The following is a 15191-nucleotide window of genomic DNA, read 5'->3' on the forward strand; positions in this document are numbered from 1 at the left end:
TCACTGCTAGTGATGAAAAAGCGTTGCTGAGGAGAGAAAAGAAACAAGAGTCGAGAGAAAGAGAGAGAGAGAGAGAAAGAGAGAGAGAGAGAGAGAGAGAAGATTGTGGAGTCAGTGAGTTCAAGTACTGGTTCTTTTACTTTGGAGTGATGAGTCCTAGATGACATCACATAATCTATTAAAAAATATATGTCAGATTTGAATATTTGCAGTATTCATGTCTTAAACTTTTTCTTCCAGTTCTTTCATTTTAATATGTATAAGATAGTTGGAACAGTATTTTTTCCAAAGAGTGGACAATTTAAGTACTGTTAATATAAGATAGGTGAAAGACAAATTGGCCAAATAACCGGTGAGATACTATAAGTGTTTATTCAGCTTGTTTTTCAGTATAAGTATAATCCATTGCAAACTAGTTTAGGTTTTGCTTTAGCTTCCTTTTTCCTCAGGGTATATAATCATGTTATAATGCTGTATTTTCCCTATGTGCATACTGAAGCTCTGTGAGGGCAAGTTGTTCAGTCACTTGCAAAACTTAACAGCATATGAAATAGAATGATGATAGGCTGGCTAGCCACAATTTCAGACACTCAAATCTATTTTAAATTAAAACACACATTAATATTTGACTGTAAAAGTAGTACTTTTGTCAGCATGATGTGCCTTGATCACACCTCAGGAGCATATAGAATAAACATTATTTATGATACTGTAAAGTAAATTTAAGTAGAAAAGCATTCAGAACAAGTAAAGTGATAAATAGCTTATCAAGCATTTCTTATGATTCCTTGATGAATTCCAGCAAAGATTCAAAATAGTAGGGTGTTGAAGAGAACTCATAAAATTACCTCTAAAGTGTTTTCCAGAAAAGAGAGGCTATGTTTGAAAATATAAATTTGTAAGTTATTGAAAGGTATGGAAAATGATTTAAGTAACTAGTGCCTCCAAATCATCTTCAGGAAGGCAATAAGCAAAAGGCAGAAATTTGCAGGTGAATTCACAAATCAACAGGTGTCCCTAGAAACTGTTGTGTCTTAAAGTTAAGCAGCACATTAGCCATGAACATTAAACGACTCAGCTCTATTTGCTGGTGCAAGTGTAAACCAGAAATAAATTGCAGTGACCTATGTTGTGAAATGTTTCAGACTCAAAACCACACACAAAGTGTTCCACCCCCAAACTCTTAAGGACTTCTTGATATTAATGTTGGTATTGCAATTACTCATATATCCTTGAATGTTTTTAAAACAAATGTTTAGATCAATTGTTAATCAGTGTGGCTGAGATGGAGAAGATCCAAGCAGTAATAAAGATTTCATAAAATCAGTCACCTAAACATTGGCATATGAAGGGAAATCGAAGGCGTAGGTAGCAAAGATTAGAAGAAAAATTGAAAAAAAGTAATTTAATATATTTTACAATTGTACAAATGATAAAGCAAGAATAGCTAATTACTATACACAAATGACGGGGAACAGTGTTGAACAGGATACCTACCCAAGAAGCTTTATCTTCCCATTCCACGGATGGTATAAGAAAAACTCAGTAGCAACGATCCTATGCAGCAGAGCTATCTGTAAACACTTTTTTCCTTCCTGCTATATACATTTGAAACACTTGTGCTTTCAACTACACAAAGAAACAGTATTTCTTAAAAGGTGCTACGCAATGGAGAAACACATGGCCTAGACCCACACTCAGAAAACTTGCAATTTAAATACATTGCCAGCTTGAAGATATTTTTTTTCTTTACTTTTGTTTGGAGAGGTTTGAACATACTAGTCTCTTTACTATTACTCTAGGAAAGAACATATACTTCAGCTATAAAGTAGGTCTTCCTTAAAGCAGAGTAGTAATGAAGTTTCAAAAGAACTTCTCTTTTTAAAGTGGTCATGATCTCCAGGGAGGACCACGGTGCAGACCCTGAAGATATGTATAACACACATCTAGTTGTGCACATATTACAGACTCAGTGTGTACACACAGATATACATATATAACATGGTATATATGCATCACACATGTCTATTTGTACTATTTAGATATATTTATAGCACATATATAATAAAATAACTATTTCTAGAAGGATTGTATTTGGAGTTTGTTTATCAAATACAAACAATTACCTTTACCTGTTTTTATTAAAACCTTGGTATATTGACAACATGTAATGGGTAAACTTCCAAGTTTGTAGAGATAACAACTAACTATACACAACGTTTCCCATCCCCCTTCCAAAATTATAGATAGTCCTGACAGTTATCACATGAAAACAATTCGGGGAACCAAATATCACGTAATATGTGTTATGAATAACATGGCACAACTAGAAAAAAAAATCACTGCTCACTCCTTCTTCAGTAGTAGCTGAGGAACTTGTATGTACACTACCCTCGGCACTTCTTAAATAAAGCATTTCTGTAAGCATATATGTAGAGGTTTTCATCAACAATCCATATACAGTTCATATGATATACGATGCATGAAGACATTCAAATGCCCAGCACTTCCCCCCAGTGAGAAAGTCTTCCACATTAGTTCCGTTATTCCCGTGGGCTGCATCACTGGATTGGCCCTGAAAATCTGTTACTGATTCACATTTTCTTCCAGCAACTTGCTATTAAGTACAGATCATACTGAATAATAATAATAAGAATATTTCTGTGGTCTCTTCATGTCAATAGCGCAGTAGCAACCATGTGACCTCAATGACTGGGATATAGCGCAGTCATCTGCCTGGGCCTTCCCAGGTGCATGACTAAATCATGAAAAAGGAAAGAAAACAATAAAGCTGTGGGCATATCATATAAAGGAAAACACAGATACTTCAAGTATATACTTATAATTTGATTTTGTTTTGATCCCTCAGGCCATCGTGTGTGTTACATTGTAACTCTTTTCCTCACTTGAACTATTAGCCTTCATCGCTCTCTGCCTTTTCCCTGTAAGACGGCCGTGATGGGGACCGAAGTGTGAGGACGAATGCAAAGGTGTATGTAAGAGGATAAAATGCTCGCACGCGGCATTTCGTCTGTGAGCACTAAATATCTTCAATTGAATCTGCTCTTCTGTATTGAAAGTTCCCTGAGATGAACAAAAATAGTTTTCTTTCAAATCTGAAGCCCTTTGGATGCTGAACATTTTCCTAACTGGGCAAGCATTTAGAGAACACAAAGCAGGGGTGAAGAATCGATGTGAAGACGACGTTGAAAAGGCACTACCCAATGCGACTAAGGGATAAACAGCGATGCAGGGAATGGTGGATGGTGCGGTGTGCTTACTGGGGACTGAATGTTGTTTAAACATATATTTCTTCTTTCGGGAAATGCAGTCAAAAGGGTATGTTGCTGCATTCAAATACCTACTTTGAGTAAGTGCCAAGTTGATATTTTCTTGTTAAAATATACTTGTCACTTCATGTTAGGTTCTGCTGGGAAGACTTATCTGCACAGAGTTCAAAGTAAGTTCTATAAGTTACCCAGATTTCAATTGTCAAATAAATTAGACTTTCAATTTAGCATTCCTATAACATGTATCTAGTACTTTCAAATTTTCAAGTAGATGAGAATTTTAATGACAAAAGTATATTGAGATTATTCATAGTATTTAAGAATCTTACATCTGCACTCAGTTTTATTTTGTGATAGATACACAGATTCTCAGAAAATGTTCTTTATATCCTGAGATTCTGCAGACTTTTAAAAGCATTAAAAGCTATTATTAAAAATATTAGTAACTGCAGTACTGTGACAATTCTTTTCCATAGTGTGAATACATATATGTATACTTTATATGCACACTTCCCCTACTCTCTTCATTCATTTTGAGATTGCCTGTCCTACAAAAAAACAAAACATTCACAGTTTTCATACTATTTCTGCTTTCTTCAGAGTGCCTTCCCCAAGAAACGAGAAGTCATATGAAGTTGCTGTGGGCCAAAGCAGAAGTGAGACTATATAGCTTCTGCTTTCAGAAGAAACAGAAAACCGGCCCACCAGTCACTTCAGTCAAGTATCTAATCATTCTAAATCACTCTATGAATAACTTTATGTTCTTTAAAATGCAGTAATAATGGAACTGTCCTTAACTGCAAAAAAAATTCTTGTCGATTGAATTCATTTTAAGTTCACAATACTGATACATTATTGTTAAACTGCCTTGAATTAGCCATCTGTTCGAAAACAAGTCTCAGTTAGTCATGTTACTTTGTAGAGAGAAATCTTAAACTTGTGTTAAGTGGTGCCCATTGATCTTTGCCTCTGAATAACCAGGATGAAATCACAGAACTAGTAGTAACATCTCAGCTACACCAACCCAACATTAATTCTACAGGGCAATATGTTTCCACGAAGCTACTAGAAAATATCAAATGTATAAATTAAAATTATTTAAGTTTGAAATTTTTAAAATATTTAGAGCCAAGTTTCATAGCAACGATGTGCTCATTTTAATAATATATTCCTTTAATGTAAGGAGAATGGCATACTGTGTAGGAACATGATTTAATCTTTGGTACCAAGAGCAACTTTGCAATTTTTAAAATATCACTCCTTCACAATAGTTTACTACTATTGAGTGTTATATTTTGGCTGGTACCTGCCACACCATTGATACATAATCCAGAGATTTATAGTTGTGCAAAACAAAACAAATAAACAAAAATTTGGTGTGATTGCTGCTGAAAAAGCAAAAGAATTTTATAAAAAACTGTTTGATGTTTATTTTCTTCATCTATATGTGTTTCCCTCTTCTATACCTCAAATAAATTTCTAAGCACCTTATACCCAAACCAAAATAAGTTTCAGAAGACAAACACAAGCAAAACCTAAACACGATCATCATTCTCAGTGTCCTGACTAGAAGTTCCCTCAAGTTGCTTCATCTCATGGATTTCACTCTTCGAACTTGTTCCTCCTTCAATTTGGTGAATAAGGATGCCTTAATTTCCCAAGCGCCGAGTCGTGCTCCATGGTTCCTCTTCCAGTGTGCTTGGCGTTACAGTGGCTGCTCCACAGTGATGAACATATTTGCTTTGCTAATTAATGATGAGTGCACTGTTGGATCTTGTAAACACTACTGAAAATACATTCAGACTGTATTCTTCGTGGAAGTGGCACTTACTAGGACCCTTGAAGTCAGAATATTTGATAGGTAGAGCACTTTGCAGGTATTTCATCAGCTGGTGGTGGGTTCACACCGACTTCCATTTCAGCCATTCAGTCAGTTGGTGGATGCAGAAACCCAGCCTTGTTTTGGATCCTGTTTCTAAATCTCCAGAAGCATCTTTAGAAAAAGTCTGCATCCAGTTTTTAATCCTTCAAAGTGTGCTTTATTGCTTCATGCACTTCCCTGTGGTCAGTTTTAGAGCGCCTCTATTGTGCAGCACATTCAATGTTTTAAATTCTAGTGGCATTCGGTGAGGACTGGCGTTGGAAAAGTATCTATATTTTAAGTCGTCATAGTAATGGTATTTGACAGCTTTCCCATTCAAATCCTTAGGGAAGGGCCAGAAGCCATACAGGTGAATTTCATCACAGAATCTGGTAGCCAGTGTGTACATAAGGAGGCCTGTGCTGGGTCTCTTGATAGGAACTTTGTTGGTCAACCAGTAACTAGGGGAAACAAAAACAAAAGTAAAACAGGAGAAAATGTATAGTAGCTTATGATATATTCTATAGAAATGACAGTCTGTAGCAAACAAAATGCACAATTGTAAATAAACTTTTCAGTGATTAATGCAAGTAGTATTTTTGTACTTAGAAAAAAATATACTTTTATGTTTTCTTTGATATTTATTAGCTAACAGATTTTTGAGTCCGTAAAAACAGCCAGAGGACTAAAAACATAGGTTAATTCTGTTCCATAATATCCAGTTCCAGATTGATTAGGGATAAACATTTATTCAATATTCAGAGTAGAATCTTCCAAGAGAAGTATAAGTATCACTGCAGAGGCACAGCATTAAGGACCCAACTTTGACTGTCGCAGTCATATTAAGGCCTGGGATGTGATGCAGAGACAGGTGGATCTAGAGTAACTTTGTCTGTCCTGATTGGTGAGCCACGGGGCCCTGGAGTCAAGCTAGAGACATATTAAGAAGAAGAAGAAGGAAGGGAAAGATGGGGAGATAGAGAAAGGGGAAAAGACGTACAGACAGACAGACACACAGTCTCTCACTCACAGGCACAAACAGATAAACAGAGGGGGAAGGGGCATTCTTGAGAAGCAGCACCCAAACTGACCTTCCGCCTCAGACATATACAAGAACAGCCTCAGACACACAAAAAGAGCCAACTGAACGCTTAACTTGTATTATTTTAACTGACTTTTTCAACTCCAGTCATAAAACCGTATTTTAATCATGGATATTTCTATACCTCAAACATACAAACACACACACACACATAAAAGAGCAATAAAAAATAAATTCAATTTTATAATAAACTAATGAAGAGTTCTTTCTTTATATAATTTATACTTTCAATTTTTTATTAATAAAATATGTTCCCAGACAACTTTGTCCAACTTCTGTTTACTCCGACCCCACCTTCTTATCTCCTCCCACTTCTGCCACCTATTGTTCCTTCCTATAGGTCCCTTGCCCACATTTCTGCCTTTTTGTTTTATTTTGTGACCCTTGGTTTTTAACCAGGACTGCTATGCGACCATAAGTTTCTTTTTTAGTTGGTAAAATGCATCTCTATATTGAATATTTTTCATAACATTAACTTGTAACAACCATAAAATGCTGCAGAATGTTCAAATCCATTGTTGTCGAATTCTCCTGGCCTGAAACCCTGCAAATCCGCAGTTAACCATCACCTTTAGGAGGAAGGGAGTTTCCAATGCTCTGGGACACTCATTTCCTTAAAGAAAGTGGGGTCATGAGAGAAACAGCTAAAAGGGGAAGACTGTGAATGTCCCGTTACTTTAAACTGGTTTTGCTTAAAAAAACACTATACTTAATATATGTATGTTTTTAATTATTGTTTTCACCATCATCTCAAATATTGAGAAATATTTCTGCTTTCCAAATAAGAAGAGGTAATTTTAGATATTGCTATTGTTTCTTTTACCATGTTACCTTTGGATTTTATGCATTATTTTCTCTTTTTAGAAGTTTTTATTTAATTCTGAAAAGAATTATGAGTGTATTTATTTTTGTTTTGTTTTGTTTGTTTGTTTTTTCTTGTTTTGCTGGCATGTATGTCTGAGTATTATATGTGTACATACATGTTTGGTGCCAGTGGAAGCCAGAAAATGGCATCTGATCCCCAGAAGCTAGGGATACAGACAAGTGTATGCATCCAGGTGAGTGCTGAAAATTGAACACAGGTCCTCTTGAGGAATGTCCCATGATTTTAACCATGGAGTCATCTCTTTGGGTCTCTTTTCAGACAATTTAATGAAATGGTTCAAAGAAGTTCAAAAAAATTTTGAGTATGGACTATGAAAACAATCAAAAGAAATTAAATGCTATTTTACCCTAACAGCTTATCAACATAATTGCTTTCAAAATTTACCCAAACATGGAAGACATATTCAATCTTGTTAGTTCTCTTGACTTTCCTACTTTTTTCTGTTTATTTCAAGTACAATTGATGTGATACTCAATCATCAGCTCCAACTAACTACATTTCAAATCCCAGAGGACACTGCTCCAATCCTCTCTGGTCTGTTTGGGAGCATTTCTAGAGCAGACTTCCTAAGTATGGAGGACTCATAACAGCAGGTACTGCGCCATGGGCTAGCAATCCACAGAGAATAATGGGGAGAGGAGAAAATGAACAGATCACACGCCTTTCCCTTTCTCTGCTTCCTGAAACCTCATGTCATGAACTGATTTGCTAAGTACTCCCTACCATGGTGGACCCCTGAAACCATAAATCATATGAATCTCCCCTTCTTTAACTTGTTAGAAATCTTTGTCATGCTGACTGAAAAATCGATAAAATTGGTCTTACACTTTCTGCTGTTTCTTTGGTGGTGGCATTTAACTCAGAGCCTTAAATGTGGAAGGAGAATATTCTAGCACAAGACCCAGTTCATAGAAATTTATGGGTTTTTTTTTAGTTTTTTTCATTTGATAAATGCCAACTCTAAACATTTTGAGATATGTAAAATGTGTTGCCAAGTTATACCATTACAATTGAGCATCCCTGTTTTCAAAACATATGAGTTATAAATATTTTTTAAGGCAGACTATCTGGATCCTCTTTTGATCAAATGGTAGATTATCAAGTAGAACTCATAGCCTGTGTGTTGTTAAATTCATTCAGGAACCAGAGTGATTCTGCTATTAAATGCTAATGTGACCCTTTTGAGAGGTTGGTCTTGAGTCTCTGTGTGTTCTAGTAAAGCAGAGGGTTTACACATGGTATGATTATCACAGGAAAGTTTAGATGATTTGAGAATTGTCACAGTGGTCAGGTAATGAATTTGGTAGTTTGAAAAGATGCCCGTGTTATTTACAACTGTCAAAGTTAAACTTAGCAAAGACAATACAAAGTTAATCTGAGCAAAAAATATTCCCATCAATGGTACCAATTGCAAATGTTTGGAAGTATAATAAAAGTTATACTGAATCATTTCTAAAGTGAAATAATATTATCAGCAAAAAATAATGTAGTAGTTTACTATTTTTGAGAATTTATGTCCTTCTTATCAATAAATATGTTCTATTTTATAATTCATAAGAAATCCTAGAAATTCTAACTATTTTTGGACAGAATCATATGAGAAAAATTATAAGTCACATGATTGTTAAGATAAATGTAAGCAAGAAATGCTGAAAGAAAATTATTTATCTAGATGGTTCAAAACAGGATCAGAGGTGTAAGAACATCCAGAAATTTTGGCTCAAGGGTTTCTTAGTAGGAGATTATAAAATATAATTGAAATTGTTGCACAGAGTCCTAAAAGTGTGTTTTATTTGGAAATAGTCTTGGAAACTTGTAATCCAAATAAATCGATTTCTGTAGTTAACAATATAGACTAAATAATTTAGCATTAGCAATGCTAATAGAAAAGCAACTTCATTAGTAAGGCCTGGCTTCCTAATGAAGGCACAGCTATGTCTCCATTTCCTGCCAATTATAAATAGAACAGCAATGAACACGGATGAAGAACAATGAGGCAGGTATTTATAAAGTAAGATGGATAATCCTTTGGCTATAATGCCCCAAAGTGCTGTAACTGAATCATGTGGTAGTTCTATTTCTGGGTTCTTTTGTGCAACCTTCATATCCCATTGACATCTATAGTTGCTGCAGTAGTTTTTACTAGCATTGAATGACTGCTCCTTTGTCTGCACATCCATGCCATCTTTTGTCCTCATTTAAGGTTTTGATTCATAGCTTTTGAACTTAATCATTAGGAAAGATGAATTTTCAATGTGGTTTTAATTTTGATTTTTTGTGAAGACTGAGAATTTTAAAAACATCAATTTTTAGCAATTTATATTTCATCTTTTAAAACTCTCTGTTTAGTTCTATGCCCCCTTTCTAAATGAACTGTTTCTTTTCTTGATGTTTAGTTTTTTATAGTCTAGATGTTAACCCTATGTCAGATGTATAAATGATGGTGCTTTTTCCCATGCTGTAGGCTGTCTCTTCACTCAACTGATGGTGTCCAGAGAGAACTAACGGAAAAGGAAGGGTTGGTTAAAGAATATGTGGATTGGGAGAACGAGGTAGAGGAGGACATATGGAATGGCTAAACTAGGTAGAGGAGGAAATATGGGATGAATAAACTAATACTAAAGAATTATTTTAAGTGATATGAAAAACTAATGTTACAAAAGCTTCCTATAATACACATATAAAAATATATAAAATAGGCTGAGAGAGAGAAAGAAATAATCCTCTAATGTGATAACAATAACCCTACTAGACACAACAGGCCAAAAAATAAAAAGCCCAAGGTCAAGGAGTGGGTAACATTTTGGAATTTCTGACTAAAGTGGTTCATTGACCCCCAACATTACAGCTCATTGGCATTATTCTCCACAACCTGTCATAAATTTATAGTAAAGCACAACTTCTGAAGACCAGTAATGGAACCCAATGATATAAAGCAGTTGTTTCCTTATAATCTAACCCTACTGGCTAGCTTTCATGGTGCTATAAAGAGTTCCATTCACTACCAGAGGTGAACAGTAATTGTCAGCCTTACTAAGCTGTGAACCTTAGGAGTTACAATAGCAAGCATCCTGAAAAGACATGCCCAACAAGGCAATAATGACACAATTGTCATGGGAGTATCCAATCAGTTCTTTCTAATTGGATTTAATGTCTGCTTCACAAGATAAAAATCCATACATGGAACCATTATTGGAGCCCAAGACCCATGACAAGATAAATTATAGACCCTCAGAAGGAACTTACTATTATTATTCTGCTATAGAGACACAATATTGAGTTAATTCATGGCCTATTGCTATACTTATTGATAAGTACACCTCTCAAACTGCATCTGAGATTTTGTCATTGTTGTGTTTTGTTTTGACCTCATGTGCAATCTTAAGTCAGATAAAATTCCAGAATGGCGGGAGGGAGGTTGGCAAGAGTTCTCACCCCCAAAAGAGAAACTACTGGCAGTTGCTGAAAGCACAAATTGGACTCAATTTGTTTTTTGTTTGTTTGTTTCTGGTTTTGCTTGTTCAATTTTAAATGAGGGCAAAATTTGGGTGATCATGAAAAGTGGTGAGTAGGCTCAGAATACAAAAAAAATGTTCTCAAAGATTTACCAAAATATGATTAATTTTTAAATGCCGGACACAAATTTAGATTTTACTGGCATACATACTCATAATGAATACGAAAAGCAGAAGATCCCTGCCAACTAATTACTACAATGATATCAGAAAATTTCGAGACTAATATCCTTTATTTTCCCATCACAAATGACAGTTCGGTGACTGACCTTTGAAGACCACAGTCATTCTAGCTGTACAGATCTAGAAACTGGAAGAAAGCATTACCTCCAGCTGTCCTCCCTCTGGGCAGCATTAGATGGTCATCTGTGCTGTGGTTTTATATCCACTAATTTATAGTCTTACTCAGTACCTAGCTCCTCCAGACATTTTGTCACACAGGTGATCCTTTAGGCTAAATCACCCTATGTGAAATTTCCTACCACCTTCTGAAAGGATTTGAAGACTCTATTTTATTTCGGTGGATTTCTTAAGGCTGACCTCTGGACCACTATGGTCATTCAGTCCATGATGGTTACCTCCATTACTTCTACTGTTCCCTGTCTCTCCTAATGAAGCTTTTCTCCATCTTTTAAAGGATGCCTCTCCAATCATTTAAGACATCATTCACGGCTCTGACATACGGTACTGTAACTTTCTAAAGATCGTATATCTCAAAGTTGTGTGTAGGGAAAGCGAATCCAGAAGGGTAAATTTGTGATAGCACCTCTCTGGAAACAGCCAACATGCTGCTCTACTATTTCCTAATTTGGGAAACAGACTGACAAATGAAGTTGTAATATCCTTCAATTTACTTGAAAAAGAATAAACTCAGAGCTCCTCAGCTAAGAATCCCAGGGAAAATATGAACAAAACAAAACCAAAACTGGAAACCCTACATTTGCATATGTACTTGGCTCTTTGTGTAGAATAGAAGACAATGGGCTACTTTCTTTATTGTTGTGAATTTCTATATAAATATTAACCTTATCAAGCCTATCAAGCATTCCAGTACTTGCAACAATCCTGATAAGAAAATTATCTAAGTAAATGATGAGGTCTATGGTAACAGGTCTGTGAAGTTAAAAAAGAAATCAGAATCTTAGGTAAATGCATATATTAAGTACTATAGAAATCTAATGGCATGCTTGAAACTGTATAGACCAATCTAAATTACTGATTTGCTAATTCTCCAGAAGTTAACTTTGTTCCAGAAAGAACAAGTAGGGACAATCTTTAACTCTGTTTGCTTAGTCAGCTAGATAATATCTGTCAACTTTGCAATCCATACCCCAAGTACTGCTTTTAAAATCATTGCCATGAGGCAGTGGTGGTGCATGCCTTTAGTCCCAGTCATGAGGTGATGGTGCACGCCTTTAATCCCAGCCCTTGGCAAAGGCAGGTAGATCTCCCTGAGCTCAAGAGCAGTGTAGTCTACAAAGAAATTTCCAGAACAGCCAAGGCAGCTATACACAGAAACCCAGTCTTGACAAAACAAAAACTAAGTAAATGAAATCACTCCTGAATTTATCCACAAATACACATGCTGACATCTAAAAGCAGCTTTCTTCCTTCCTCCCGTCTTCTGTTTCTTCACTTTGCTTTACTATTACAATATAAAGCAAAAAATTTATTAGAAAGTTAAATATAACTTCTACATTCTTTCTAAGTAGAAAAATAGTAATAGGTACAATATAATCCATATAAATATGCCTCGTCACTGTTCCACACTTGAAATATCACTTCTTACTGACCAGAGAACGTATTACTCCTTTTCCAATACAGCATTCACATAGGAGTTTCTGAAATTATAAATAGCTTTTATTTCACAGAAGAGGCCAGTCAGGCTTAGGGAATAGGGAAGGCTAAATAAGCAATGTAAGCTCCTGTAGAATGAAGGTGGTAGAGCCTGAACTCCCTTTGCATTTACAATGATCTCAATTTCAAATAGCAAGAACTTGGATTCCCCATATTTTCTAGATCACTCAACTTGGGATAGAATTGATGGAGAAAATGAAAATAAGGCATATGGTGACTATCAGGTTAATGTTAGCAGTGCTGTGGTTTATGCATGGGGCTTTTGTAATTTACAGCAATAGTAAATAGAACCCAACTTTATCAGTGTACCCTCACATTTAGAAGGTGAGTTTCTAGCCAGGCAGTGGTGGCTTCTACCTTTAATCCCAGCACTCAAGAGACAGAAGCCAGTGAATTTCTGAGATTTCAAGGCCAGCCTGGTCTATATAGTAGTTCCAGGACAAGCTCCAAGACTACAGAGATACCCTGTTTCAAAAAACCAAAATAAATAAACAAATAAGCTGACTTTCTGATTTAAGTATGCTAATATTTATTCAACCACACTGTGAATATAAAAAGCATTGTCATTGTACCAGAGGGTAAGAATTTCACAGTGGATCTGAGTAATGCTTCTTAAAATGTTTTCAAATTTTCATTAAAATGAAAGGACAAATTTTTAATTTCTAGAGGTCATGCATTAGTATCATTTCTTTTGCGTTCTTTCTATGCAAGTTCTTTTTTAGGAAGGAGGATTTTATTTTAAAAAATGAAATTTTTTGTATAGAAGCTTTTCACATAATTTAGAAAAAGTTAATCAAACTTTAGAAGCATAATTCGTGGCAAGCATAAGTCACTCATGGGATGAGAAAGCATGATGACATGCTTGAGGCTCAAAGTCTCTATCTAATCTTCACGTAGAGTAGTTCAGAATAATGATGCCAACAAACACTGGATCCTATGGAATAATCTCTCTGGCATTTCATGTGGTCTAAGTATATTATGAAATGTCCCTCTGTATATGTGTTGCTTTTGTTGGTTAATGAATAAAGAAGCTGCTTTAGCCTATGGCAGGGCAGAATAGAGCTAGGCAGCAAAACTAAACTGAATGCTGGGAGAAAGTAGGCGGAGTCAGGGAAATGCTTGTAGCCACCAGAGTAGAAAGAAGCCTGCATGCTGGTACTGGTAAACCATTAGCTTCTTGGTAAAATATAAGATAATAGAAATGGGTTAATTTAAGATGTAATAGTTAGCTAGAAATATTCATAAGCTATTGGCCAAGGAGTGTTGTAATTAATACAGTATCTGTGTGATCATTTTGTGTCTGGGTGGCTCGGAAACAAATGAGCATTCTCTGTCTATATAAGTTCATTAATTTGACTTTGAATGCATTGTTAAGAAATTCTAGATCAGATTATATATATTGTTGCATTTTCTCTTGTGTCTCACAGTTTATTAATAAATGATTATCTTAACTATTGGAATTGCATTTCATACTCAGGTTTAAACTGCTACCTGATATTCACAATATCTCATGGTGAATTCCACTGTACATGAAAGGCCATCATGAGAAATTAAATTCATGACTCCAGAAGAAAATAAGTCCTGCCTGATCTGTTCAGTTGACAAGCTGGCTATGTGTATTCTGTTGAAGATTAAGAGGAGTAGGTAAAGGGAAGAAGAAGTACTGCTCTCTTGTATGTTGTCAGTATCTATGGTGGAGATATTCCTCAGGTTATTTATGTCAAGATGACCTCCTAATATCATTAATTATTTGACTGAAAAGACATGGTACAATCAGCTCTCATAAACAATACAGTTCAACTTCTATATATGTTTGCAATACAAGTGCAAGATAAAAATACTTCTCCATGTACAAAACACTATTAAGCTTAAAATGTGCATTTAATATTAATTAAACAATGCACAGGAATTTCTAAAAAAAATAAACTGTTTTCCTTACTTCTCAAGAAAGGAATGAATGTAGAGTATGTTTCATGCTTTTAAAGAGGAACTAACTGTATGGCCACTTTCCTAAACAAGTACAATCCTAGCTGCATTCTAAATACCGATCCTTATATGCACAATTAGTGTAGCTTTTATCTCTCACATAAGAAGACTTCTTGTCACATCATACAGATACCATTGCAGAAATCCAGAACTAAAAAATGCAGAGAAAATTGACCATGGTGTACCCAGTCATCAGTGTTATACTCACAACACAAAATGTACATCTGAGGCTCAGTTAACATCATAGAATGACGGTGGAAAGATAAGAGCCAGAGAATCAAGACATTCACTGTAAAATTAAACCTTCTATAAATGACAGGGAAGTTGCACTCAGAAATCTCAACAACATGGCCACATGAACAGGACCTGAATTTCAACGCTAGCTTATATATAACTTGAATAGGAAGAATTCATAGGGCCCCAACTGTAGATGAATATTTATAGATAATTAACAGCTGCTGTGATGGAGGAGAACTAATCTTCACCAGGGATGAGACCTCTTAGGTTTTTTTTTTTTTTTACATTCAGGATGTCCAATTTATTCAACTCACTCTGTACCCTTGACTGGCCTCCAATTCATCGAGAGCTGCATGCTTCAGCCTCCTGCATGCTGAGATTAAAGACCCACACCACCATACTTTCAAGATGACTGATTTCCAAAATAGCTTCAATAGCTGAAGCTTTAAGGAGCAGT

General features: G+C 35.5%; 1 protein-coding gene across 1 annotated transcript in view; it reads right to left on the bottom strand.

The window, feature by feature from the left end:
• Positions 1-1390: 1390 nt before the first annotated feature.
• St8sia4 (ST8 alpha-N-acetyl-neuraminide alpha-2,8-sialyltransferase 4) overlaps positions 1391-15191 on the bottom strand; it is a 91217-nt gene continuing 77416 nt past the window's right edge. Inside the window, exon 5 of the mRNA XM_048441987.3 lies at positions 1391-5612. Coding sequence (XP_048297944.3) covers positions 5330-5612 — 283 coding nt within the window. The 3' untranslated portion in view covers positions 1391-5329. The remainder of the gene's footprint in view (positions 5613-15191) is intronic.

Source organism: Myodes glareolus, chromosome 1 (assembly GCF_982192425.1).
Source record: "Myodes glareolus chromosome 1, mMyoGla1.1, whole genome shotgun sequence".
NCBI classification, from domain to species: Eukaryota; Metazoa; Chordata; class Mammalia; order Rodentia; family Cricetidae; genus Myodes; species Myodes glareolus.